A 27449-nucleotide genomic window follows, 5' to 3' on the forward strand; every position below is an offset into this window, starting at 1 on the left:
TAATTCATATAGAACTAAAAGGAAACGTATAAGAGAAACGTTTCATTTTTACTTAGAATTTGTCTGATTACAGTGTTCCAGCTAGTTCTGGGCAAATGACCTGTTCCTTTTCTTAACTTCTTATATTTCTCTGTTCTTAAAGCAATCCACAGGTAATTGCAGATTTTAACCTTGGGTTTCTTATAAATGAAACTCAGCAGGTGTGCTACTATTGTGTACTGTAAATCTTTTCTTTTCCATTTCATTAAGGACACCAACAAACAAGATATTTGTCTATACTATTTGGCATTAACTTACACAATGTCAAGTTAGGAGGCTAGGACTCTTTCCTGTGGAGTACAGAGGACATAGAGTAATCCTCACAGTGAAACTGCACATTTTACAGTGTCTGTTTTTGGTGGATGTGAAAAGTTTTGACTTTTGAAAGCTGTGGACTGTATAATGCACCCAGAGTAGATATTTAATATTTAATAAGACTTCTGTTTTCTATTTGGATGTAGGTTAATTGAATAGGTTAATTTACATTAGAACATTTATAGCCTGTCAAATAAAAATACCTGAAATTGGTCTGAATTGAAGAATGGAAATAATTTGACTTAATTCTTTTGAATATTTTGGTAACTATGGTAAAGCAGAATTACAATTAAGGAAGAAATTAAACACTGCTGATTCTAATCAATATCAAACAGTGGTGAGTGTGATGAAATTGGCAAGCCGATCTCCAAGGAGAGAAAATGATTTCAAAATTGAAGTAGACATAATGAATGGAGTACACAAAAAACGTATTTATTTTAAAGTAGGGGAAAATTAGTAAAAGACACAAGATTTTCTGTAGACTTTCAGTTTCACAGCAAAACATGTAATTGTGAGATGAACAGGGTATGTTGGTGAAGCACTCCACAGATATATTGATAAAATAACTATACTACTACTACTACTACTACTACTACTACTACTACTACTAATAATAATAATAGGTAGCATTTAGTTTTTTACTTGGTTAACTTTCCTTAAGATCTCTAAGATCTATTTCTGCTTTTTTCTGTATTTGCTTATTTCAAATATATGTAAATTCAATAGAAATCTTGTAATGGCGCTCATGTTCACAAAATACACTCAGTTTTGATATTGGCATCCAGTCAGTTTGCATTGATAATACATTTATCTCAACAAACAGGAATGCAAATTTGTTATCCAAAGTACCGTTTTAACAACAAAACCCTTACCAACAATTATCTTGATCAATATATAGTAAAAGCCACATATGGTATTATCTGAACCATATGAATGATAACCAATTACTAACCACAAGAATAAGTAAACCTTGTTACTTAAGTGATCCCAGGCTATTAACACCAGCCAAATCCACAGCCAACAGCTTCTGAATAGTCAAAGGTTTTGAAGGTCAAAAGGTTACAGCTCTCTCTCTCTCTCTCTCTCTCTCTCTCTCTCTCTCTCTCTCTCTCATACACAAACACTCTCTCTCTTTCGTTTGTTCAGTCTTCACAAAAAGTTCAAATGGACAATTCAATTTTGAACTCAATATATATTAAACCAAAGTAATATTTGGATAAAGCAGTTTTGGTTTGAAGGGTGCAAGAAAAAGGTGCTTTATTTGAAGCTGTATTTCCTGCAGACAGAACCCTAGTTTTATTGGAGTTGTTAGTATTCTTTTGACAACTGCAACTTTAAAAGTCTTCTTAATTGTATACCACTGAGTATTTGTTTTCCAGCTGTGTTGGACATCAATCCTGTCATAACATATTCCAATATTCTAACTGGTAAATCTGAAACTCTTTGACCAAGCAACATGCTGCAGTAGTAGTCTTGAACATGCAGACCTGTTTAAAAAATGGTTGCTTGATTGGCTGCTATTCCCTTGTGTTGACATTGTGCTTCCTGCTGTCAAGATTGCGAGAGGTGAACTTTCCTTCTTTGTGTGTTTTGGCTGCTTCCCAGTTGCACTGTGTAATGGGATGGGGCTTACACAGACTTTAAGAGCCGCCTTGTCATCTGCATAGATTTATTGGATCTGACTGGAGCAAACGCCATGGCGGCCCACAGAATAACCGGTATGGCTTAACAATTTGCTACTAGAAGAGAATTCCTGAGAGAGATGTTTATGTCTCGGGTACCCTTCTTCTCTGTAGACACTGAACTTTGTTTTCTAAAGAGAGGACAGACAGGAAGGCAAGAGGGCTATTCTGAAGCCTTTTTTTTGTATGCATGTTATTTTTAACATTTGTTTGCCATTTGTTTTACATAGGCTTCAGTGTCTGAGAACAGTGGGTACTTTTGCACTGGTCAAGTGATTTAAGACACAAAACTGAGACAAAGCCCGCAGTTACCAGACTCATCTGAAATTGAATGCCTTGCAAAAGGGATCAGGAAGTCAGTAGTGGTAATACGCTAGTTAAAAATATTTTTCAGAAGGGGGTTTAATTAATTAGACCCTGTTTGCAAATGTATGAGTTTTATCCTAAAACATTAGACTTAGGCTGTCAGTGCTCTGTATGTATTTACTCCTGGGAAAAATTAGTGTGTGCTATGTACCATTGTAAGTAATCGTTAGCTGTGCAGGATGATTTGAATGCTGGTGCATCTCTCAGTCGATTCTTCATTGAGCTGAAGGCAGCCTGTTTGTTGTTTAAGTCGGGGCTTTAATCTAGAAAGGCCTGCACTCCCATGCCCTTGAATGAGAGTTCACTGCGTTGCCTGGAAAGGTGAATGATGGAGTCTCACAATGGTCTCCTGGATCCAGCTTGGGTACCAAAGATCTATAAAGCATGATCTACAGATCTGAGTGAAGACACTCCAAGAACCTGGGGAACCAGTGCAGAAATTCTCAGTACGTTTAGAACCCTCTAGGTTCTCAAGGAACTCAGACACACTGCTCCTGTATTCCATGTTGTAACTTTTTATTTTCTTCTTTTAGTTTTCTTCACAATAAACGGCAAACAGTATTGCAGTATCTGCAATGGATCAATTCCTTACAGATGCAAGTAGATTCTAAGAGGCTGGAATTTAGCAATGCAATTCCCATCGGCATGTCTTTCCAAAGGGACAGCAAGTCAGATTTGGAGACTTGACGTAGAGTTGTTAATTCAGATTTTAGCTCCTGTTGTAAAGATGCCAGTTCAGATTAGATGGATCTCCCGAGACAATGTAGTACATGAAGCTGCCAATTTCACTCGTAAAACCTGAAGGCTGAGGATGGCCGTCTCCAAGCTCAAAGACGCCATATTTTCTTTGCTATGGGACAGCCGCTCTGTATTGTCCAATCTGTGGACCTCTCCTAGTCTTGTTTTTTTACAATTTAATTGTCTGGTTTGGTGTACATTTTAAGAGAAAAAATAAATTTAACAATTAAAAATTGCTTCTAAAAATATAACAATATTCTCTTGAATAAAAGGCATGTTGTCTGATATTAAAACAACACATAGGCTATTTGACAGAAAAGGGTCCTGCATGGTGGAAATATAATTTTTGTTATTTACTTCCAAGCTACTGCAGGATGGTAGTTGGATCCTACTAGAATCACTTAATTGGCATGGAGAGAATGACATTTTGATTATTACTGCATAGTTGAGTAAACTGAGCTGCTCAGATCTCATAAATAATTAGACAGATAAATGGAAAGGTTCTGCTGAAGTAAGCGTTCATCTATGCAGAGAAGAAAGATCAGGCAATTTTCGTAACAATCAACTGGCTTAGATGAATTCATTTTGCATTTCTTTTTTGCAAGGATGATGAAGCATAAATTGTGATCTTAAAAATAGATTGAAAGCTCCCTCCTTTAGCTAAAGGAAATCTGTGGCACCCTGACATTGTTACCAAGTCTTATTTTTGGAGAAACTCTAAAACAGTACGATGTATAGAATCTTCCAATGGTACAGTGACCCCTATAGTTAATAAGCATGGCAGCAGTCACAGATAAGCCCACTCTGCTTGACAGCAGGGACTGAACCTGTATAAAGTCACCCCCAAAATTGAATGCAGTACTTGTAATGCTGAGCTCAGAGTAAATATTTAACAGGTGATATAAATTTACACAGGTTTTCGATCAGGAAATCAGGAATCAATAGAGTGTCTTTGAAGCCACTTAGAAATCCTTCAAGATTAACATGTAAAAAAGTGACTGAACTGAACTGTGCAGTGAAGACTAACACCATACCACCAGATCAAAACTACATCATCAGGTAAAGTGCAGTGGGTTTTTGCATGTCTATTCTACTACTAGTAATGCTGCTTCTTCTGTAATAATCAATATCTTCATCATCTTAAAAAGCATTACGCTCACAATGTCTGAGAAAAGAAGTGTTGCTTTTGTCCTCTGTCATCTTCTCTGAGCAGGTACAGTGTGAATGGCAGGTTTCCAGAGTTACTGTAACAGTCAGGAACCCTGTGAAGGTCTAACCGAGAGACAGATGGATGCTTGTGGGCATTCCAGGACCTATAACAATAATAACCCTATATTCCAGCTGGCAGTAAAGCCCTCCGTTATGGCCCAAAATCCATTAACAAAAAAACGCCACATAGCCTCTGGTTTTTAAACAAACATTTCCTTTTGCATGCATTTAGATTAGCTGCCCGTGGACCTGCTCACAGCCTAATTATTTCCCTAGTACTGTGTGCAAATTGCGTACGAGACCACACTGTACTGTAGTGCGAGACAGGCAGCGGTAAGATGTTATAGGCTTGTTGCTATGACAACAGAAGAGGGACAGTTAGCAGAGCTTACAACAGTGACAGTAGAAACTGCCTGAAAGAGATTCTACAGTGTCGAGCTGAGGCTGGGGAAGGAACAGTATAAGCACACCAGTGTTTATCGGGGGATTTACTGGAGAGGAATCGGAGCAGTATTTTCCTCCTTGGGCTCATTTATAAATGGTATGTTGGCATTTCTGTTGTTTTTTCTTTGCTTCTTTCTTTTTTTAGTTTTTTTGTTGTCTTCGTCAGTCTTACACTTTTTTGCTGCATGATTTAACAGAGGAAGGAAGATGCATGTAGTACACCACACAAATAAGCACTCACTCTCTCTCTCTCTCTCTCTCTCTCTCTCTCTCTCTCTCTCTCTCTCACACACACACACACACACAGAGGCCTCATTTTCTACGTGTAGTGTGCGTTTATTCTTTGAAAGCCAGCGGTTGGCTGGTTTTCCGGACATGATGTGGTTGAAGCTGTCATCGTAATGGAAATTCATTGCTGTAGCTATGGTAAATCGAGTTTTCTGCCCTGTGCTGAATGCATTAGTCTAATGAGATGTTTGCAGCTGGAGTGCTGAGCTGCAGGACTGAGGAGAAGAGCGTAGAGGCAGGCAGGGAGAAGATGGCTTTTGCAGCTCTCTGAGTGGTTGTACCGAGAGCCTACAGCAGAAGGACTGGAATTAAAGACACAGGGTTTGGTTCATTAGTGCAGTAAATAGGTAAGCCAAACAGATCTGTGCTTTTTGGGATGCTGCTGCTGCTGCTATCGGGTGTGATGGTAGTGATATTAGTTGTGGGGGGATGGTGATGTTGCCGGATGAGGAGGATGCTTTATGTTGTCAAATTTCAGAGACCTGCTTCTATTTTTAGTGTTTTTGTCCTACTGTACATTTTCTTTGCTGTGGCGGATTTTCTGCAGTGCTATTCCTATCCTGGCTTTCCCACTCATTCATTTTGGTGGCTCATTTATTTCTGCAATATGAACCTGTAATGTGTAGTTTTTTTTGTAGTTTTGGTTTTTAAGTGTTTTTATATGTATTAATTTATGTTAAGTCTCAGCTTCAAGCAATGTTGTTCTACAAGTGATGAGAAAAGAGCAGGGGGGATTTTATTTTGGGGTTATAGTTTATCATTGAAGGTAGCTTTTGTGAAATGATTTTCATGTTTTTTTTCTTCTTGGTTTGCAGCACCACACTGCACTTCATGTGTAGGCTGATACCAAAATAAAAAATAGGTGTGTGTGTGTGTGTCTGTATATATGCATTTAATAGTGTCCAAGGAAGGATGTTAGTTTCATTCTGCTTATTCAGGACACTAATATTTGGGATGCAGAATTGACTTTTTCTGATAGCCTCCCTTCCCTGTATATTAATGTTTGATTCAAATATATTTGTTTGCATTTGCAGGTCCAATGAGTATTCCTGCAGCATCAGCGCAGAAAGCAGACAACAGTGAAATGCAATCACCTGCCATGAGCCCTTCATTCATTCCTGGGCAGAGAGGGAAGATACCAGGCAGGAAGCGGGGCCGACCACCCGTCCGCTCCACTGTCTCAAAAATGGATTTTCAGAACCGATACTCTGAGTCCCTCTCTCCCCTTAAAGTCCCCAAGAAGAGGGGGCGCAAGCCAGGATTTAAGGTCAGTGTCTGAAGAGGGATGGTTGTGCTCGAGGCTCACAGACTGGAGACACTGATCACAATAGGCAGCCCAGTCAATTCCTCCTGCTTGAGGCTCTCAGCCCTCAAAGTGGGTTAAAGCTGAGTGTTCCTGCAGTAGAGACTCTCTCTGGGCTCCATATTATTCCCTGCTTTGTTGTTGTTGTTATTATTGCTGTTATTATCGACTTATTATTATTGTTGTTATAATCACTGACGTTGTTGTTGTTGTTGTCGTTGTTGTTGTCGTTGTTGTTGTTGTCGTTGTCATAGAGGCAGCTAGAACCGCAACTAGCTGAAATATAGAAACATAGCAAGTTGTTTTCCTTTCATTTTCTTAGAAAAAGCCTGACTTCCGGTGTGAAGCAGCAGTGAGTTGCAGTTGCAAATCTAAGTTATATAATTGTAAATACAAATTACATTGTGGATTACCATAAATTAACATTTCTGTTGGTTTGTTATTCGGCTATTTATATACATTGGCTGGGTTTCAACTGCAGCAAATCCTATAGTGTTGATATGATTGTGTTTTATAGAATGAGCTGATGTTGTGTCCATGAATGAACATCTGTGTATAGTGCTGGATTATTTCCTGCTTTATACAGGGCTGCAGATAGACCCATTTGCAATATCCAATAAAATGGTGTGGCTGTACAATTTTCCTCAGGCAGAATAGACAGGACCAAAAGAGCTTAGGCCAATGTGACTGCTGTCTGAGAATCAATTTTACTCAACCACTGCTTTGAGAAGTAATTTTATCATGCTATCATATAACAGTTTAATTGCATTAATTCTATTTGTGTGTTATGTGTGGACAAAGAACAAAGAATCGGTGCTTTGTAAAGGAAATGTACAGTCCCACAAAATAGCACCTAGAGAGACTCAAGCAACATGCCACATTGCCTTGTTCATGCTCTGGCGCTAATAAGAAAGTGCCATTAACATGTATTTTACTCATCTCTGTAGTACTTTCGAGGGCAAAAAAAGGAATTAAAGATAATTTCTGGGAGGCATTAGATCAGATCTTCAGTCATAGTTAAAGGTTAACACTCTGCCTTTAAAAAACGTAATTACCAACCCCCATTCTAACCTCTCAACAGCACTACAAAAGCTCCAGGACCCTCCACTATGAGCTAATTATCCTTTGAGTGGCAGTTGTCAATTAGAGATGGGGACAAACAAAACACAGCCCGCTTATCCTCCTAATGCATTGTCATCTGAATTCAGGGAATGGTTTAAATTAGGGGGTCTTAACAAAATCCCATTGTGTGCAGTGGGAAGGGGGGAGGGAGGTGTTTAGGTACAGCTCATCCTGAGCGTGGGTGACAGGGTTGAGGCAGTAATGTTTGTGGGCTTTCACCACTCTTTGCAGCTCAAGTCTCGGATCGTGATGACCCCTCTGGCCATCTCCCCTCCCAGCAGCACGCCTGAGCCGGACATGAGCTCCATCCCTCAGGACGCTGCCACCGTCCCTCACTCCGCCACCCCACAAGTGCTCACAGGTAGGACAGCAGTCCCTCTCGCCCCATCCTTGACTGTCAGCACCTGCACCTATAGCTCTTCCCCCTGACCATAACTCCACATACTGGCCTTGCCTCTGCTCACTGAAGCCAAAGAGTTTCATAAGTGGGGGACTTATTTAATGCACAGTAAAGCAACAAACACAAACCTAGCTGGTGTTAGATCTCTCTGACTCATGGCAATAATGGATTTATTTATTTTACTGTTGCTGAAATAAAGCAGGCATGTGAAACCTGATATCAGGCGATCAGTTTGGAAAATGAAAAAAACACGATCCAGCAATTCTCTAGTCACTCTTTGGATGGTATGCTGATTAAAATTTGAAGCGTCTGACATTTCCAAAATCAGTGACATGAAAGGCAAATGGATAATATTTAGAAGTAGTCTGATTAAGATGATGTGACCGTTTTTATTTATTTATTTACTTTTAAAGGCATCCCATTATTCATCATTGTTGTTTGTAGAACTTTGGGATTATGAAAAGTATGTAATTGATTTTAGTGTTGCAAAAACAGAATTAAATGAAACTTGTTTTTGTTTTTTTTGGTAGTGACTGTGGCAAGACAGAAAAAGAAAAAAATCCAGATTATGCAGGAGTGAATTGATTCATGAGTTGCTGAAATGCATCATGTGTTAAGTTGTGAGACAATATAGCTGTTGACTTGTGGACAATGTGTCAGAACATGCACTGATTCAAAGTGGTTGCCTTTTCAGACATTATTGTAATCTCTGTATACACTCATATATAATAATTGGGAGATCATATTTTTTAAGGAAAAGTGCAATATCATTTATTTTAATTATATGTAATTCATCCATTTGATCATTTAAAAAATCAGTTACTAATTTATTTCTGTTTAACACTTTTCAGTTACATGTTAAATCAATGTCAAAACTTTACAATATAACATACTGAAGCTTTTTTTTTTAATGTTGGGGGTGTGCAGTATCAAATACCTCCAAAATAATTATCAAATATCAGTTTTCTATGTTCAAAAAACAAAATATTGAATCATGTTTTTGAATATTCACATTTTATAGTCAATATTAAATGTAAATGTGCAGATTAATAATTTATTTGTGCATTATTCAATGTTAAATATTGCTGCATTGACTCTAAATCATTACTATAATATGTAAAAAAAATCAGAAAAATACACTTTAAAAAAACATCTATTCTTTCAAGAGCATGTTTACTAAAGCAGGGCACCACCTGGTTAAATACAATGTACTCTTATTACATTATTATTATTATTATCTCTTGGTACTGAAGCAAGTAATTTAATGTTCTTCCTATGTGTTATAGATATGACTTATACAGATAATTCTGCATCACAGGATTATCTATATTTTGTGAGTTATGTTTATCAGTCTTCATACCCCTCTCTGTACAACCACGATAAACTTGTGTCTTGATAGCACTCTTAATGGTCATAAAGAGGATTTTTAAATCCATATATTGATTATTTTGGTGCTGTTTTCAGGATATTTTTTATTTGCTCAGCATTTGGTATGCAAAGCACATTACCAGCTGTTTAATTAAACAGATACCAATTATCATATGGGCTTTTACCCAAGGTTAGACAAGGTCTTACTCTTTTCACAGAAGGTAATGGATCAATCACTCACAGGGGATAATCGAACTAGTGCACCACAATAGGGTCTATTATGAAGTAATTTAGATGAATTCATAGCAGGGCTGTAGTCATTCATCATACCTTTCTATTTCAATCTATAAATGCCATTTAGTTATTTACTAATCTTATGACTATGAACCCAGTAAATATGCATATTTATTAGGGGAGAACATAATGCTCACAGCTTGTGTAGAACAATATATAGAATGGCAAGTTGACACCTCCCAAAACCGTGAAAAATAAATAAAAATAATGATGATTATCATTGAACTGTCTAAAAGAACTGAAGTAATGATTAGTATAAATATATATATATATATATTTTTTCCATTATCCATTGAATTCCATTTGGTACATAATTTGTTATTCCTGGGGATTTAACCTACAGAATTAATTGTGTTAAACCCCCCTGCCAGGTTGTTGACTCAGTCTTTGTTTTATTAGCTGTAAAGTTCATCTTTGATTTTGTTGGCTGTGGCTTGTAGTGGCCTCTTTTGTTGGCTCAGAATTCCAACAAAACCAGAATTTACTCAACTCCAATGGCTGAAGAATAGAAACCAGAAATACTCCTGTCCAATTCCTTTACTACAGATTTGTGAATCCAAATCCTATAATGCTTGGTTTTTTAACTCCCACTGAAACAAATTCTTCTGCTCTAGTGAGGTTTTCAAAATAATTTGCTTGCATCAGTTGTGACAGTAGATAAGCATAAACACCTGCCTTCCCCCATCTCCGGACCAGATTCAAACTTACATACACACACGCATACACGTACACACACACACACACACACACACACATATATATTTACCCACCCCCACCCACACAAGCAGAACTGAACCTTCCTGCCCTTGCTGACATGAGCGGTTAAGCACTGGCCTTCCTTTGTGTTCTATTGCAAACCCCTGCAGCTAAAATAAAACTTTCAATCATTATTTTAGGTGCATAGATTTTCCTATGTGGTAGCTGACCGGCATCTCAATGTGCTTCTGGTTTCTGCTATGGAAGCTGGTAGTTAGTTGTATGCACTCCGGGGGATTTGCCTAACGCTGCGAATACTGGAATGAAATATTTGGAATTATTTCTCAGAATAAACGTCAACCACTGACTGTTTTGACAGAGGAAGATGTGTGCTGAAGCATGTTGTTAAAAAAAAAAAGAAGAAAGAAAATCAGAAGCATTATTAGACTTCATTTGTTTTTACTTGAATGCTGTTATAGGGTAGGGTGGGGGATGGGTGTCGACTTTAGATTCTTTGTGCCAGTTATTTCTAGTCTGAAGCCCAGTACATTTTAAGTTGCTTTAGAGATGGGGAACAATGACCTCCACACTGGTGTTTTGAAAAAGTAATGCTTTGGTGTTGTCGTCCCCCGGCTCTTAAGGGTCACTTACTCCAGCAAGGGACTTCAATTTAATAACGCAATCCCAGGTATTCAGTCCAATGGCAATTTTCTGAGTAGAAGTGTAGTTTGTAGAATAACAATAGTCAAAACAGAAACCAAAACAGTGTTTCTCTATTGGAAAACTAAAGTGGTGAATTTAAAGTTCCCAAAAAACATTTACTAATAATACTTATTAGATTGGTCTGCTTGTCTTTCTGTGAGTTAGGCTTGGTTTTCTTTATCAAATCTTTTTTTTTTCCATTCCCAACTCTTTTCATATCCTTTTTGACTTTGGAATATTACTGAAGGATGTGTACAATGTATATCCAGTGCTTATATTTTGTCAGTTACTCTGAATGTGCAGAACATGTGTTATATGGAACTAGATGAAATTGTGTTATTTAGCATTATGTAGCTATGCTTGTCTGAGGGAGGAGTTTAAATTGAGGGCTTTAATTTTGATGACCAAAAGATTGCATTTGGTGTTGTGGCCAAAAAAGAAAAGGAAATGTCCTGTAAAGCCCTATTATATCACATTGCAAGTGAAAAGGGAAAAATACTTATCCTCCTGTGAATAATAGCAAAATACATGTCCAAGTTGGTTAAAAAGATTACGCAGATTGTTTCCAAGTTAAATGTATTTACGCTATTGTCTAGTTTTGCTGCAGTCCAGCATTTCCTTGTAGTTATGTTGAATGTGCTTCAGAATTATTTAATATGTGGATGTGTGATCTTTACATTACATAATACCTTTACATTTTAAGATTGCCAAATTATAATCCTTCTAGAAACCAAGTGTAATCCATCTACCTGCTATTGAAGATACTACAGTGTGCCAGTTAGTGCTGCTTACTGACTTGATGCACCTGCACTCTACCCACTTGTAATGTACATGTAATGTAAATGTATGCCTGGTAATCAGAACATTTACTGATATGTATGTATTTAATTATTTGTTTATGTTTGTAACATTAAAATTCACAATCTCACACAATAGAGACCATCATTCAAAATGGTAAATGTTCTATACTAGGTAGAACATAAATTCTGCATTACAGGTAATAAAAGTCAATGTTTTGTAAGTTTGCTGCATTCAGAATAGTCAGTCAGTGTTCCAAGGCATGACGATGTCCAACACACTGTTATGGTTGGGCAGTATTTGCCAAAAAAAAAATACAAACTACTTTGTATGTAGTAACCATTTATCACTGCACCATATAATATAAGGAACACAATACCTAATGTCATGGAACATAGTGAATGCATCACTTTTGAACTGTCGGGGCCAATGTCAGTTGATTAATGTGTACAAAAGAAAGCTGCATTGTTCCCCTACCCAACCAAAACTAACAAAAACATCAATGAGTCATGCTGAGGTCCAAAAAACAGGCAGGCCATATGATTCAAGTCACCAGTACACTTTGAGATGAGATAGGATTTTAAAGCTGCCATTGCAATAAAAGTAATTAATGTATAAATCAAGGGTCACAAGTTTGCTGTTATGAATGTTTGTACTTAATTGCCCTTTCAAGAGAACAGGCTAAAACTGATTATCTGTTCTCTATTCCGGACAAAAATCGTACTTACTGTAGTGCGTGCTTAACACTGCACCACGGAGTGACAATATCCAGCATAACCCATGTCCTCTTATGATTTATGGCTTTAATCCAACACATTTCTTTAAATTAAGCTGTAATTTTTGCAAGGCACTATGTACTTGATCATTCTGGTTATGAAAGTATATTACCGTAAAACAACATGCATATTTTCATCTCTTCAGGCCATTGTTTGTATGCTTTAAATTATTTCAAAAGAAACAAATAAATGAATATATAAGCAAGCTTACATCAAATAATAATTTTAATAACTATTTTCCATCATTCCTCAGCGTTAAATGAACTGTGTTTTTCGATTTTAACTTGTTTCTTGCGGTGTTCACGTTATGTGATTGAGAAGTGTGCCATTTCCGTTCGCCCACCCAGTTTCCAGTACTTAATGGTGTACTGTAATGGGAAATTAGTAAATTGTTTATTTTCTCAAAATCAATAGTTTTATTTAAATTCTTAAATTAAAAGAGGAAAGCAACTTGAACATGAAAATCTGCATCGGGGTTTGTAAAGTGTTGTAATATTCCAATGCAATGTGCCCTTTGTGGAAGGTGAATTAAGTTACAGATCTTTGTGTAAAAAGTTAGATTGTGTTATTATTATTATTATTATTATTATTATTATTATTATTATTATTATTATTATAATTATTTGTCTGATTAATTTATCCAGTATGACAGATATTCAAGAAGGAACTGTAGAAAGTTATATATATAACCTTTGTTATGAAATTGCAAAGGTATATATTAGAGCGGTTGATTTAAATTACAGTGCAGCACAATTCAATTATGAAGGCATTTATTTTTAATAAGAGTATTGTAAGGATTTCTTTCAGAACTAGATTTTGGATTTCCACTATTGCAGACTTTTGTGTTTGTTTTAAGATACATTTAGAAAAGATGATGCCAAGATCAAATTAAATACAGTGTCACATACTTTTGCTGTTTATTTAATTTGCTTGTTTGTGCCAGTGGAGTTCAGGGCATCAAAATTACATTTATTTAAGATTTTTACATATTTGAAATATATTTCCAAATGTTTGAAAATTAATTCCAAACATTTTAATATCTCTTACAAATATTTGAAGCTGGAATTGAATAATAAGTATTAGCAAGAGAATTTCAAATATTTGAAAATTAATTATGAGTCTTTGAAAATATGTAATACATTCCCTTTGGGCATCTCTTAGAGCAGCGTGGTCTTCAATTTAAATGGCTTTAACAGGAAATGGTCCATATTGCTGAAGGATCATATAGACAGAGCTTGTGTGCTTTTTGGCACAGTTCTTTGTTGATAGAGCTGAATTGAAAATTCTTGGTGTTGTCTTTTTAATAAACGGATTACTGTGAAGTTATGAGCATTTGTTAAGGTTTTCTGTTATATAAATTTTTCAGATTCATCAAAGAAAGTGTAGGAGGACTTAAGTTTTGTGTTTTTTATTTTTTTTGTTTCAGAAGCTGGAACGTTAGCATTTGTTTTGCGGTTTTACAATGTGCTGTATTCTGTATCATCATAAATGGTTTTCTTTTAAATGAGTTTCACCCAAATTAAATATTTGTTACACATAATCATTGTTACATATTGTACATAAATCCCATTTGAGTTATTTTGACTGTAAATATCTCTGTGAACTTTTTATACTTAGTCTTTTATTAAATACATACTAGGCTGTATTGCTGTTTCTAAAAACTGTCCTGTAACCCCCACCTCGATTTTGAACCAACCTGCCCCTGTTGATATATACTTTAATAACTACATTGCTTTACATTGTCTATGATACACTAACATGTACATTTTAAAATGTAAGGTGTGTGTGTCTATTTTTGTATGCAGTGTGCAGCACTGTACATTGTAAAATGTCACAATAATAAAAACCGGGCTGATGGGCAAGTTGGGAAACACTGCATTTGTAACCTGTCTTCAAAAAGTCCCAAATGAGACACTCCACAACATAAAAACAAGGTGTTCAATTAATTGATTAAAGCCTGCAACAGTAGCCAGTTTTCTGAGATTTTCAATTGTAAAATTACTGGTCACATTGGACCATTAACTTGCTGCTTAAAAATTGTTCATCTTCAGGCATTGAATCAGATGGAAAATGGTCAAGATTACAACAAACTTTAACTTAAATCCATATTGGTAGCTAAAACTTTATTGAGTATGTCGTAAAAAGCACAGAAATAATGGTGGTTTCTTCAGGCCACATAGTAATTAAACTGCATGTCCCCAGTCTTCTGATTGTTCCTGTTCTGCTTGTTATTGCTCTTCTTTAGTGCCTTTCTTTTGGGTAAGGAACATACTTTTCAGAGGGTTAAGATTGTCACATTCCCTCTTTTCTTGCATTCCTCTGTCACACTGGGCACATATGCAGTGTATAAATGACTGTATTCACTCATGTCAGCTAGGAGAGTTAGGCAGGTGTTTGCAGAATGGAGCCAAGTCAGGTTCAGTTGATGATGTCATTGTGGGAAATGGAAGACATGGCTTAGTGACTGAAATCACTGAATGCATCATTGTCCATGGTTGATAAGCTGGGAGCTACAGTTTATGCACTTTCTATGGTCCTTTCTTTTATTGTCTTTGAAGATGAAACCAGATGTGCAAACACTGTGCAAACAATACTGTATTTTACCTTATTTGTAAGAGGTTGTATTATCAAGTTTTAAAGTATTTTCTTATCTGAAAGTAGCAGTTTTCATACAATTGTTGAATATGTATGCATTTATAGATAGTAATGTACTGTTCCATACTAGAATGGATATAACAGAGAATAAAGGTTTATAACAAGACCAATAATATTGCTATGGAAAGGGACTCTGAGGCTTATTTAAATAATTATTCAAGACATTTCCTGTATCTAAAAATCTGAAGTGACTGTGTAATACTATTAACATGTTACATTATCCATTCACACTCTCTGTGAAACAATGTATTTAATCCTCATTCCTGTTGTTTAATAATGGTACAAGATATGTTAAACTCATACATATTATCATAGTAATCTATGGTCAAATAATGCTAAAATGTGAAGAAAACAGTTAAAGGAAGTATTCTTTGACTTTTTTTTTGTTACATACTGTGAACACCTATAGTATTCTGTAACAATAACTATTGTAGTGAAACTTTACAATATGAATTCACTGTTTCATCATAAATTCTCATATCAGGTTTGAAAATAAATTTGGAAAGAATAGTCACAGCTGAAATAATAATGAAATAATAATGTAGGCATTCATAAATAAACTGTGAATTAAACTTAATGTCAACACCGTAAAGTAGGCCGAATCTAAAGTGTAAAATCGACTACAATTTTAAGTGTTGAAAGCAGTTTGTTGCAAAAGCTTGAGGCTTCGTCATATTGATTTATGGAAAATGAAGCATCAGTCTCCATGGAATTGCACATACTCATTTGTATATTCACTAGTAGTTGACCATAGTGGTACATTTAAGCAGAAAGTTTGAACACATTTCCTCATTAAACCTTTTTTCAGTGTTACTCTTACAACTACATGGTGTAGTGCCTGCGTTATGAAAAATGTGAAGCTTATATGTTGCTGATTTTGTGTCAGAATCTTATTCTCACTTTTACAATGTGCAGAAAGCTCTCTAGAACATATCAGTTATCTAAAAACTGCATTTCCAAAGATGAATAAATACGTTTGTATATGCTTTTAAAGTCAAATCTGTCTCTTTCATCCTTTTCATAAAATGTGATGCTACTGAACAATCATAATGATCATTTTTGTACTTGAGACTTTTGTCAACCATGCTGTTCATAATTGTTGTAAAAATAAATAAATTGGAAGAATGTTACTCCTGTGGTTGTAGATGTTAAATATCAAGATTTAAAAAAATGACTGGATACTTTTCTCTCAGTCAGCTCTTTATTTTTTGTCTCATAACTTGAAATACTTTGTCAATCTGTGCTTTACCTTACACATATTATTATTATTTTCATATTCTATAGCTTAAATCAGGCAATTCTGTAATGCAAGAGTACTCTTCTCTTAGCTATATTAATGTGTTGTTTTTTTGCCAGACTACTGTTTAAAATGTTTTTGTAGTTTGCATGCAAAGGCTTTACATTTTTGTCTAGGAGGAATGTTTAATTTATTATGATTGTATAAACAAACAAGCAAAAACAATACAATAAATCTATATGTTTTAAATGCTGTCCACATACCAGCTGTGGCCACTTGAAGAATGCTTGGTTTCTAATATCTCTGCATTTTCTCCTTCCTGTATTGTGTTTACAGTTTGCATTTATATAAACAAGCAAGCCAACACAGGTCCTAATCTTGACAGGAAAAAAGTGCAACAGCTTCCAGATCATTTTGGGCCCGACAGACCGTCTGTTGTGTTGCAGCAAGCGGTCCAAGCCTGCATTGACTGTGCTTTCCAGCAGAAAGCCGTATTCTCACTGCTCACTCAAGGTTATGGCGGTGAGAAAATATCAGGTATGGATCCACAGACCTTCCATTATTTGGGATGTTGGGGCTATAGAAACATAGCATGCTTTTGTTGATTTAGGCCTTTGAAGGAGCCTGTCATTTTTTCTTGCAATAACAGATTTTAATTTTTTCAAAGTGCAGGGACAGTGAAAATTGGCTCACAATCTACTTACCAGTCCTTCTGTGGTTAACAACTGCTACACTGACCCACCACACCATCTTGCAGCCTTTTGTAATGACACAGGTCTCTGCCTGGATCAAATTGGGACCCTTTAAATGGAGTTAGTTAATATATTAAACTTCCTAAACTTTACTAATTAGATTATTATTAAATGTAGAGGACTGCAGTGTATTTAGGAACATGATCAACCTTTATGAGTCCAGTCATTTCAGAACCGATTTACAGAAAGATCACAGATGGTCTGTGCAAAATCCCTATGGTTTATACTATTTATATTTCAAGACAGTTACTAATAGTAATAGAAGTTTTCAGATGGAATAAGATGGAAATGACTCAATATGCCTCAAAGGATCTGAGAAATGCATTGAAAACTGATGACACATTGTGCCTCAGCTCAAGCTGAAAGATTAAATACAAATGTTACATTTTTGTCACACATCTTCCCCTTATCTTATGGCTGAGGGTAATATATGTGATGTTTTCCTGTTGATTACCTAGAATGTATTTCAGAAAGACAACACAAAAAATATGTCTTTGAAAGTGTTTTAGCTATAACATTTTTAGTTAAGAACAGTTGATCGAATCTGAATACATTTAAATTTTCAAATGATGCTTTGAATTCACTGCCATTTTAGATCAAATAATTTCTCCCTGAGGGACGTGTATTCAGTTTTCCCAAATTTATTAATTTTGGAAGACAATTAGGATGCAGATCAGACATTTTCTGAATGAGTCAGAAGTAGTCTTGTAATGTAGCTCTTTGGGAAGCTGATTGCATAATAAGCACCAAAATCTGCATATGAATGCATCTGCAATTGACAGATGACATGAAGGGGGGCTGATAACAATCGTCAGTATTCCTCAGCCCCTGCACTCGTATTTGTATTACTAAGTAAAAAAACATTAATCAGTAAATTGCAAATATTCTCTGCATTTTAATGTGCACCTGTGTCCTTGTCTTGCCCGAAAAAATGTTTATGTATGTATTTATATATTTGTATACTGGCATATACATGTTTTTGGAATAATGAAATAATGCATTGATTCAGTTTATTCCGGCCATCTGATTCACTGCATAACAGACTTTTCCTCCATTTGGCTTGAACTCTTCCTCCCCACCTCTTTACAAACTGTACTTTTCTAATGGGTGGTACAGAAGGTCAATGCCTGGCTTGTTAGTGCTGGGCCCTGTGTCTGCTCAATATTATATTTCTGTTCATCCCACTAGTATTTTCCAAGAACAAACTGCCAACTCATATATATATATATATATATATATATATATATATATATATGTATATATATAAAATATATCATGTTTAGTTTTTTTAGGATTATTTTGCCCATTTGCTTTAAATTTCAGAAATGCCTTTTTGTGCAGTTTGTTACTTCAGACCTATTCATTCAAACTGTTCTGTTATTTTGTTTTCAGCCACATTTGATGGGAAGCAGCACCTTCTGAGTCTGCCTGTAGTGAACAGTATTGGCTATGTGCTGCGGTTCCTAAAGAAGTTGTGCCGTAGTTTGCACTGCGAAAATCTCTTCAGCGATCAGCCTTTCATACAGCACAGCGCCGCCTCCTACCACTCTGAGAAGTACTTTGAGGGAAATTCACACTCCAGTATGTACTTTATTAGAGTCTAATTCAGCTTTTTTTCTTCCCTTTTCAATCTTAACGAACATATTGTGACGCAAAACTAAACAAAGAAGCACAGCAACAAACTGAAAGCATAATAAAACACAGCTGTATGTCTGAGCATTCTTGGCATTTGTAAGTGATTAAATAGGTTAAGTATTTTTAGCTTTACTTTATATCTGCTACTGCACAGTTTCAGTGCTTGGCTTTCATATACATTTTACACGTTATTAAAGTTCATTGTATGCACATTTTTGTGTTAGTTTTTTTATGGGCTTTGACTGTACCATAGGATTTTTTGCTTTCATGTCTATTTTTCTGGCCTGACCCTCAAGAATGTTTATTCCCTTATGTAAATTGAATATTTTGAGGATAATGGTAACTTTGACACTGCAATGTGGACAGCAAGCAGGATACCTAGTTAAAAAACAAAGAACGGCGTACAAATGTGTGCAGTATAATCTTAGTTTCCTCCTCTTACAATACACACTCTGTGGCGGGCTGGGATGGAGAATGCAGCTATGATGTGTCCAGGAAGCCCTCTGTGGCAGAGTAATAAATCACGTATTGCAATGTGAGTGCGAAGTAGTAAAATACAGACTAAGGTGATGCATAAACCCACAATTCCTGCCTTGTAGCCCTTCCCACACTTCCTTGCTCTTCACTGCTATGTGATAAGATGCTTATAGCTGCAAATTTGAGATGTAGCCATAGGGGGCTCTTTACTGCAATTGTTAACATGCAGAGGCCAATAGAGATTATAGTTTGACAGCTCCTCCCCGAGCCAAGAGACATGTTTCAGTATGTCTTTGTGAGTCCTTTTTTTAAGTTTGCTTAAAAATAAAATAATAATGGCACCACCACCACCGTGTGCAAGAACAAGAAGGCTTGATTTTTTTTCTTCTTCAAGGATTTTGAGCCCTAGTGATTCAGCAAAGACCCTGACTGAAATGATGGATGTGGGGTGGACAGTGAATTGTTCTAATTGTGTCCTAACCATTTCCACCTTGGAATTAACGCACAGAGGCCTTCTGTGGCAAACAACAGCTGGCACACATCTGGGCTGTCATATAGCCAGGACCACAGCAAGAGTGTTGTAAATCCAGAATGTGGCTGCAAGACACTTCTTCATGCTCACTGGCTTCACACAGCTGTCGTGCTTGCGTTACTTGAGCCTGCCTGTCTAAAGACTGAGCACGGCAGAATAGTGACCTATCACAAATCATGAGGAAAGAAATTCCAAACGCTTACAGAGGAAAAAGAAAACAAAAACGCAAGTACAGCAGGATAGCCTACAGGAATAGATTTATGAGTCTTTCATTTCTTTCCCTGTTCAATTGTAGTCAGTGTGTCCCTTTTCATGTCTTCAGTATTGAAATTGGGGTTGATAGATTTAAATCGGCTAATTTCTGAAGCTGATTTGAAAAAGTATATTTTCTTCTTTCCTTCGTGTTCTGAACCCTTCTGTAACAATATTTTGTGTGATTGTTGCTTTAGCTTCAGTCCAAATACAGAGTGAGGTGGCTGACTGTTTCTGTTGAAAGGTTCCAGCCCAATTTCTGTTCAATTACTGAAATGGGAGAAATTAGATATACGGACCAGTGACTCATAAGGAAGGTCTAAAATAACGATTTTGAACCGAGTGCCAAATTACACAATTCAGTTGAAATTATTTAATAGGAAGAGTAAACACTCTCATAAATACATTCTTGTTATAATTACAAACAAATGTGACCAAATAAACATTTAATACATTGAGAATGTTATAAAGGGACTGAAAATGTAATATATTGCCAATACCTTCAGCTTAGTATCCCACGTTTTAATGCTCTGATTTATTTTTCATTTTTTTTACTGAGCAAATACAAAAGGGCTTATTTCATACATGAATAGTAAATGTTTCTCTGAGATCCCCATTTTATATCTGAATAATCCAGTTCTCCCTTGGGTTCCATTTTCTATAGATTTTGTGGTTCACTTTCATGAATTTAACAGCCATTCATTCAGAGCAGGGTTAGCAGGGCAAGAAGCAGGTCTTTGAAGATCCAAAGATCCAAAATGGTTGTTTTTGTATTCACTTCAGGTGAAATAATCTGCTGAAGCCTTGTGGGGGTGAAGTTTTTGCAAATGTAGCATATTTACAAAATTTGCATAATGTATTTGTATTGTCTGTTGGTAAAATCATTTTGAAACAGTCACTGAACCTATTTAAATATTTAGGACATGGCTTTTGTTTTGAACATGGTTCATGCTATTAAATTCTGCATATAGAGTGAATGTTTATAAAAATAATAATTAAAAAAAGATTTATAAGAATTTACTGCTACTCACGTTGGGATTTTGTAACGAATTACATTCAGCGATAACCAGCGATGGTGGGCTTTTGCTGTAGTTGCAATTCATACGTGTGCTTGTGTGTTCACAGAGGTTAGTCAGCACTCAAACCCTCTATTGTAAAACCAGCACCAAATAGTTGCCTGTTATTGTTGGTCCTGTGCCATTATTCATGTTGACCTGCAATTGTTTAAGAATACGGTCAAACATGTTAGCAGAGCTACAACAGGGGACAAGTGCGTGAATCTACTTACAGATGTGTTGCAATTTTTACATTTGATCTCACTCAAGGACTGCTGATGAGAATTACAAGTAAATGTTGGCATAGATTGAATGTGTAAGTGACTGAATTTAGAAATATGTTGCTGATGTATTGAAAGTTAAATACACACGAATATTAAGAGGCGATGAAGTGTGTCCTTTCTAGGATTACATCAGGCAGTGTGAACAGCATTTGTTTCCTGCCTGTTGTCTCAGTACTTTTAGTTGTATTGTGTGTGTGTGTGTGGATGTACTTACACATGCACTAGCTTTCTCTGTGGGTTGTGCAATGTGGGGCCGGGGAGCATTAGGACTGCTTAGTGTCTAACCACTTTTCAGTCTACTTCAGATACATCAGTTTCAGATTACACCTGTAGACCACTCTGGTCTTTTAAGTTGATTTCTATTCATGTCCCTTTTTATTGTATTTTAACACCTTAACTATATTTGCTGTAATGTGTGGATGTATGTTTTTTTAATTATTTTGATACCCTTGTAATGTTGCTTCAATGTAGAACATGGTATTTATTAGTTTTTGTCACCTTGGAAAAAGGAGTGTGCTACATATATGAATATATGTACCTCAGTGATCAACATTATCTGGATATATGCGTAGTACTATACAAATATAGTAGAATTTGAAAAAGCAAATATTAATTTAGATTTAGATTTTGTAATATTAAAATGAAACTGCAACAGAGCGTTTTCATACCGATATTTCTTGTCTGGCTTTGCGTTTGTCATTATGACTGTCATCCACAAATTGGCTTTGGGGTATTGCTAGATGTTGAAGAATGGGATGATATTGTGTGTTTACCATTTCCTCTTTTTTATTGTTTTTTTTTTCAACTGAACAAGCCCACACCTTTATGTTTCCCCCTTCATGCTTTACTGCAGGCACAACACAGCAATCTCTTTGATAATCTCTTGGCTTGGTTTTCTTCTGACTTACTGCTTCCTCTTGGCGCTCAAGAGTTTAAGTATTCTTTCATCTGTCCCTAACACTCTTCTCCACTGATCTTATGGACAATTCTCAGAGTGCAGGGCCCAATCTAAGCTTTTTGATGTTTCCTCCTCTTGACAAAGGGTTTTGAGCTTTTTCGAGCTATCAAGATTCCCAGGGATCATTACTGTTTACTTTGATATGGAGAAAGTTGAAATTGTCAGCAACCTTAATTCTGGTTAGAAAACTATTAACTTTGTACTTAGGAATAATTACTGTCTTTTCTTTGAGTTGTCTCCTTTCTGTGTTGGTCACTTTTATTTGCATAGCTACCATTGTTGCTGTACCTATTGTTTTCTTGGCTGCACTGTGAGACATGTGAACTTGTGCTGGAATCTCTGGTTGCCAGAACATAACCCAACAGAAAAGATTTGGGATCAGCTTGACAGAAGAGTGAAAAACAAGAGTGCAGCAAGCATATACATATACTTCAATGCAATAATTGGAAAGTCAAAGTAGTAAGCAATGGTAGTAAGCAATGTTCTGCTTATTGTGTGACAGAATGGCCAGAGAGCATACAGCTTGCATTTGTTGATAAAGGAAATATTTCTGAGAATGGATTCACAACCTTTCATATTAACCAATACTATATTGATTTAGTTTTAAGATATTATGAATGAGTTGGTGTCCATGCAGGGTGTGTGTGTGTATATATATTAATCACAGCCAATACCGAATCCAGGATCTGTCCTGGATTGCTATGAAGTTGTATTAAGAATTCACTTTCCTGACAATGTGCAAATTGTCAGGTTAATTCACAACATTTATCATCCTTAAAATACACATACATTTATAGAGAAGGAAACACTGTTTCAATAAGGAGTTATTAAGGTTTTGTATTTGCTGTGATTCAGTGAAATGGAAAATATATTATTGCAGTATTTTATGCCAAGTATATTACCCCCTATTCTGTGTAAAACTCCTTCCACGTTATGTGCCGGGGGGGGGGGGGGGTTATCATAAGCTGTTTGAGAGTATTCTCTATAGATATCGAAGCTCAGGTTTATAGTTCAGAATTCAGCAGGATCTGCAAATCCGGAGACAAAGATGCAGTGCCCTGCATGTCTGCCCCCTTACTGATGATGTTGTTTGTTGTTTGGTCACAGTTTGTCTTCAGGCAAAGCTGAGTTTTTTCTTGTTTTGTTTTTTGGTTGAGTTGTTTTTCTGTAATACATTTAGTTTTCCTTTAAATCCTTTTTGTTGTGTTTACATAACAAACAAATGAGTCTAATAGCATCCTTAAGAGAAAGATGAGGGTGATCACAGCAAACGAGTACTTTGTGGCACTTCTTTCATTTTGTACTTTGAATTACCATAGGTTTGCTAGGAAAACCGGCAAGTGGTTTCCAATTTATTGATATGGGGGGAAATAATTGTTTGGTCTGGTTTTCATAGTACAATATTTCTAATCATTGGAAGCGCAATGCACTCTCTCCACTGCGGTGGTAACGTGTCACTCAGACCTGTGATCTGTAGTACAGTGTGCTAGATGGCCAATCCATTCCTTTGTTTGGATGCTCTTTTAAACAACATAGATCTCCACTGAATGCTATTCTTCTCATATGTATCTTTCTACCCAGATGGATTTTTTGTGGAAGACATTCACTGTAGCATCGTCATTGGCAACAACAATCTGACAGTTAAAGTGTACAGATTCTATTTTGTTATGAATTCGGTTCACTTGCTTCTTGGTTTTTCATTGGTTTCTTACTGATGGTATATAATTCCATTTAAAATTTTGATATATATCTCCTTTATTATCTGGTGTTCAATATGGGGGTGGCATTTTTCCCAAAAACGTTCTGGAGACTGAGAAGACAAATGTGGCAACTGCATAGTGGTTGACTAGACAGGGACTTGGCAGTGATTGCTGGTGTAATACTGCATGAATGCAGGTCACAGATAATCCAATAATCCTAAAGAGTCAAGTCATAGGGAATACTTTCCTTTAAATTACTCTCGTAGTAGGCTTTCCCTTTCCCCCCCCCATAGTGTTCAATTTGCAAAAGCAACTGAGTTAAATAATCTATAGCCTAGCTTATCACTTAACTTATTTTATTTACTGTTATGAGTTTAAGGTGAATTATAATTTACAAAATTGGGGTTTTCCAATGGCTTGCAAGTGACTGAGATGGAGATCTGAGAGTGTGACACTCTTGTAGAAATGGTGACGGTAACATTTCTGATTGTCTTCAGTTTAAATCAATTTGAGTGGTAACCAGAACCAGAATCTGTGTGCATTGATGTTTATGACTATCTGAAGGCTGTAGATTTTGTAGGGCACGTACACCAACATGTTCAGTGAATGGGAGGCTGATAAATATATTGTAGTCTGAATTGCATAGGCTGAGAAAGCTGCAACATGGAACATAACTGTAAAGTTTGTACTGCTAAAGGTAGTGTAAATATTTAATGGAGAAAGAGACAATGACCAAAAAGGAATTTGACATTGAACTAGTGTAGTAATACAGCATTGTGATGCGTTCTGAATGCTGTGTGTGTTTGGAGCTGCCCAGCGTGAGTGTTGTGTTGCTGGTTTGTGAGCAGCGTGCTGCTGAGCTCAAAGGATTGGGTGCTGCCAGATGCTGCCATGAAGTACGCGGCTGCTCTGGCTTTTGGTTGCTGTGGTGATCTAGTCATGCCCAAGTAAATATCCCATGCACATCAGCCTGCAACACAGTGATTTCCCCTGAGCAAACCCTGAAACATCCCCACACCTGGCAGTCAGAGCCAGGCTCGCCTGGCCCTCTTCTCAGTGCTCGAGCAGTTTGTGTGCCGTTCTTATTCTTATTGTAAAGAAGGTATTATGTCCCCTGTTTTTGTATTGTTTTATAACTGCTTTTGATGGGAATGCTGATGAGGATTAGTAAGTCAGCTGATGGTAAAGCATGGAGAGGTGCTTACTGCACAAAGGGCAGGGATGGTCTCTTGTGGTGTTAAAGGTTTGCAGTTGTTTGCAGGGCTGCTCATTTGTTATTGCAGCACAGCATCCATTTTCAGAGCACTACTTTCCAAAAGATGATGGAATCATTTTATTTATGATATGCAAATTATAGGTTTCTAAGTCCTTAGAGATTTTCTTTGTGCTGTCTTTTTTTTTTCCCAACAAGGTTGGGTATTTCAATTGATTTATTTTAAGCTTCTGTGTTTTTTGAGGCTGCTTTTCAAAATGCATGCAATATGTTCTAGCTGTTTTTGTGTGCTTAGATACAATATAAAAAAAACCTCTGATGACCTATATTTTGGACAGCTGTTGGTTATTTAAGTCAGAAAGCACAAATTAATTGACTCAATAATCCAAATAGTTGCTCAAGATGTATGTGTAACAATTAGTCATTTTGTGGATTTTCACAAAACATGGAAATTCTTTCTACATTGTATATATAATGTTGTACAGTGCCGATATTCCTGTTTAGTTTAGTTTACCAATCATTCATGATTGTGTTACTCTAAATAAATGAGAGCCTCTTACGTTCATAAGTAAGGGGCTCTCAGTACTGAAGTCTTGCTCCTGTGATTTGAGTGGGAGTGTCTGTGTTAGTGTGCACCTGTGGGCTGCAGGAGGAAGATAAAATGCTAACGAAGGTGAATGTTCAAAAGGTCACTTTGGGCAGACAATCTCCAATTAAAAAGACACAAGCACAGTTCTGGATGTTGAAATGTATCATCTGTACAACGCAAGCAGCTCTGGTTTCATCAGGGAAATCAGGTGATTAATAATACTGGTTATTAATAAATCTGAAAAAAAAATGTAATTACTTACAAATTATGTGCAATTAAAAAGGCAGCATGAAATCCTTTCCTTTTTTTTCCCTCCTTTTCCAACCTCCAGTGATAAATGTACCTAGGTCAGTGTGCTTTCCTTAGTCACTGATGCTTCCTGAACATATTTATACAGTATTTTAATTGGAGTAGGGAAGGTAATTACAAACTGGAAACACTAATAAATCTAAATCTGAATTCACTGGTATAGAAATATAAACAGAGACTTAATGAATATCTCAAAACCCCAAATATTGCCTTCTTTCTTGCCTATATATATGTGTGTGTTTGTATGTACAGCTCTGGAAAAAATTTAAAGACCACTTAACATTGATTTCTGAACTTGGAGTGGTGTCTTAATTTTTTCCAGAGCTGTATATGTGTACAGAGAGAAAGAGAGACATGGTGCTGAGTGCATTTACACAGTTGTTCAATGCAGGTATTTTGGTGGAATATGTGACCTATGTGGTTAATTGTAATCCCTATTCAGTGATTAATCTTTCAATGACATCATGTTCACATGGGATGCTTTATCGTACCTATAAAACAAGTGATGTTGCCGTGATTACACTGTAGCACTGAGGAAGGTCATATGTCCTGTACCCAGTTCTGATTTGTCACGGATTGTCTCTTTTTTTTATTTTTTTTATTTATTTTTTAATCTACAATTTTATTGAACCCATGTTATGTAACGAATTAATTATTTTTGGATATTTCACAGCTGTTTGCCACTTACTTATAATTATTATTATTATTATTTTTGTCATTTAGTAGACGCTGTTATCCAGGGCAACTTACATTTGTACCCATTCATACAGCTGGGCATTTTACTGGAGCAATCTAAATTAAGTACCTTGCTCAAGGTATTGCTCAGTATTATCTGTGGAGGCAAATAACATAGGCATACATTGTCATACAAATCTGGACATGTATTTATCAAAGGTTAAAAAAATAATGATAAAAAAAATAAAGATAATAATGAGTTTCTGACATACAGTGTACAGGGAGTGAAAAAATGTGTCGAAAGACATTTAGCCTGCATTCAAACTGTTTGGGTTCCAGCTGACTTTGCAGATCCCAGCCATGAAGATCAAGTCTTTACAACTTTCTCTTATAATTTGGGAAGCGGTGAATTTTATTCATGTAATAATTGTTATGATAAGTGCTATTACAACTTTTTATTTTCTTTTGTATTATTTATCTGGACCCCATCTGGAAGGACAACGTGTTTCATTTGAATTGTTTGCATGTTAAATCATTGTATTGGCAGCAGTTCTAGTACATTGCCCAGGCTATGAAATTTTGAAAT

At 36.2% G+C, this 27449-nt stretch overlaps 1 protein-coding gene across 3 annotated transcripts in view; it reads left to right on the forward strand.

Moving 5' to 3' along the window:
* scml4 (Scm polycomb group protein like 4) overlaps nucleotides 1-27449 on the forward strand; it is a 56169-nt gene that overhangs the window by 21553 nt on the left and 7167 nt on the right. For 2 of the 3 annotated variants that reach the window (XM_066701446.1, XM_066701455.1), the window contains 4 exons: nucleotides 6116-6348; nucleotides 7738-7867; nucleotides 16769-16969; nucleotides 18577-18765. In XM_066701446.1, coding sequence (XP_066557543.1) covers nucleotides 6116-6348; nucleotides 7738-7867; nucleotides 16769-16969; nucleotides 18577-18765 — 753 coding nt within the window. Of the gene's footprint in view, nucleotides 1-5158; nucleotides 5429-6115; nucleotides 6349-7737; nucleotides 7868-16768; nucleotides 16970-18576; nucleotides 18766-27449 lie in introns of those variants that run through there. The other variant, XM_066701464.1, reaches the window with a different exon arrangement.

This window comes from Amia ocellicauda, chromosome 1 (genome assembly GCF_036373705.1).
Source record: "Amia ocellicauda isolate fAmiCal2 chromosome 1, fAmiCal2.hap1, whole genome shotgun sequence".
NCBI classification, from domain to species: Eukaryota; Metazoa; Chordata; class Actinopteri; order Amiiformes; family Amiidae; genus Amia; species Amia ocellicauda.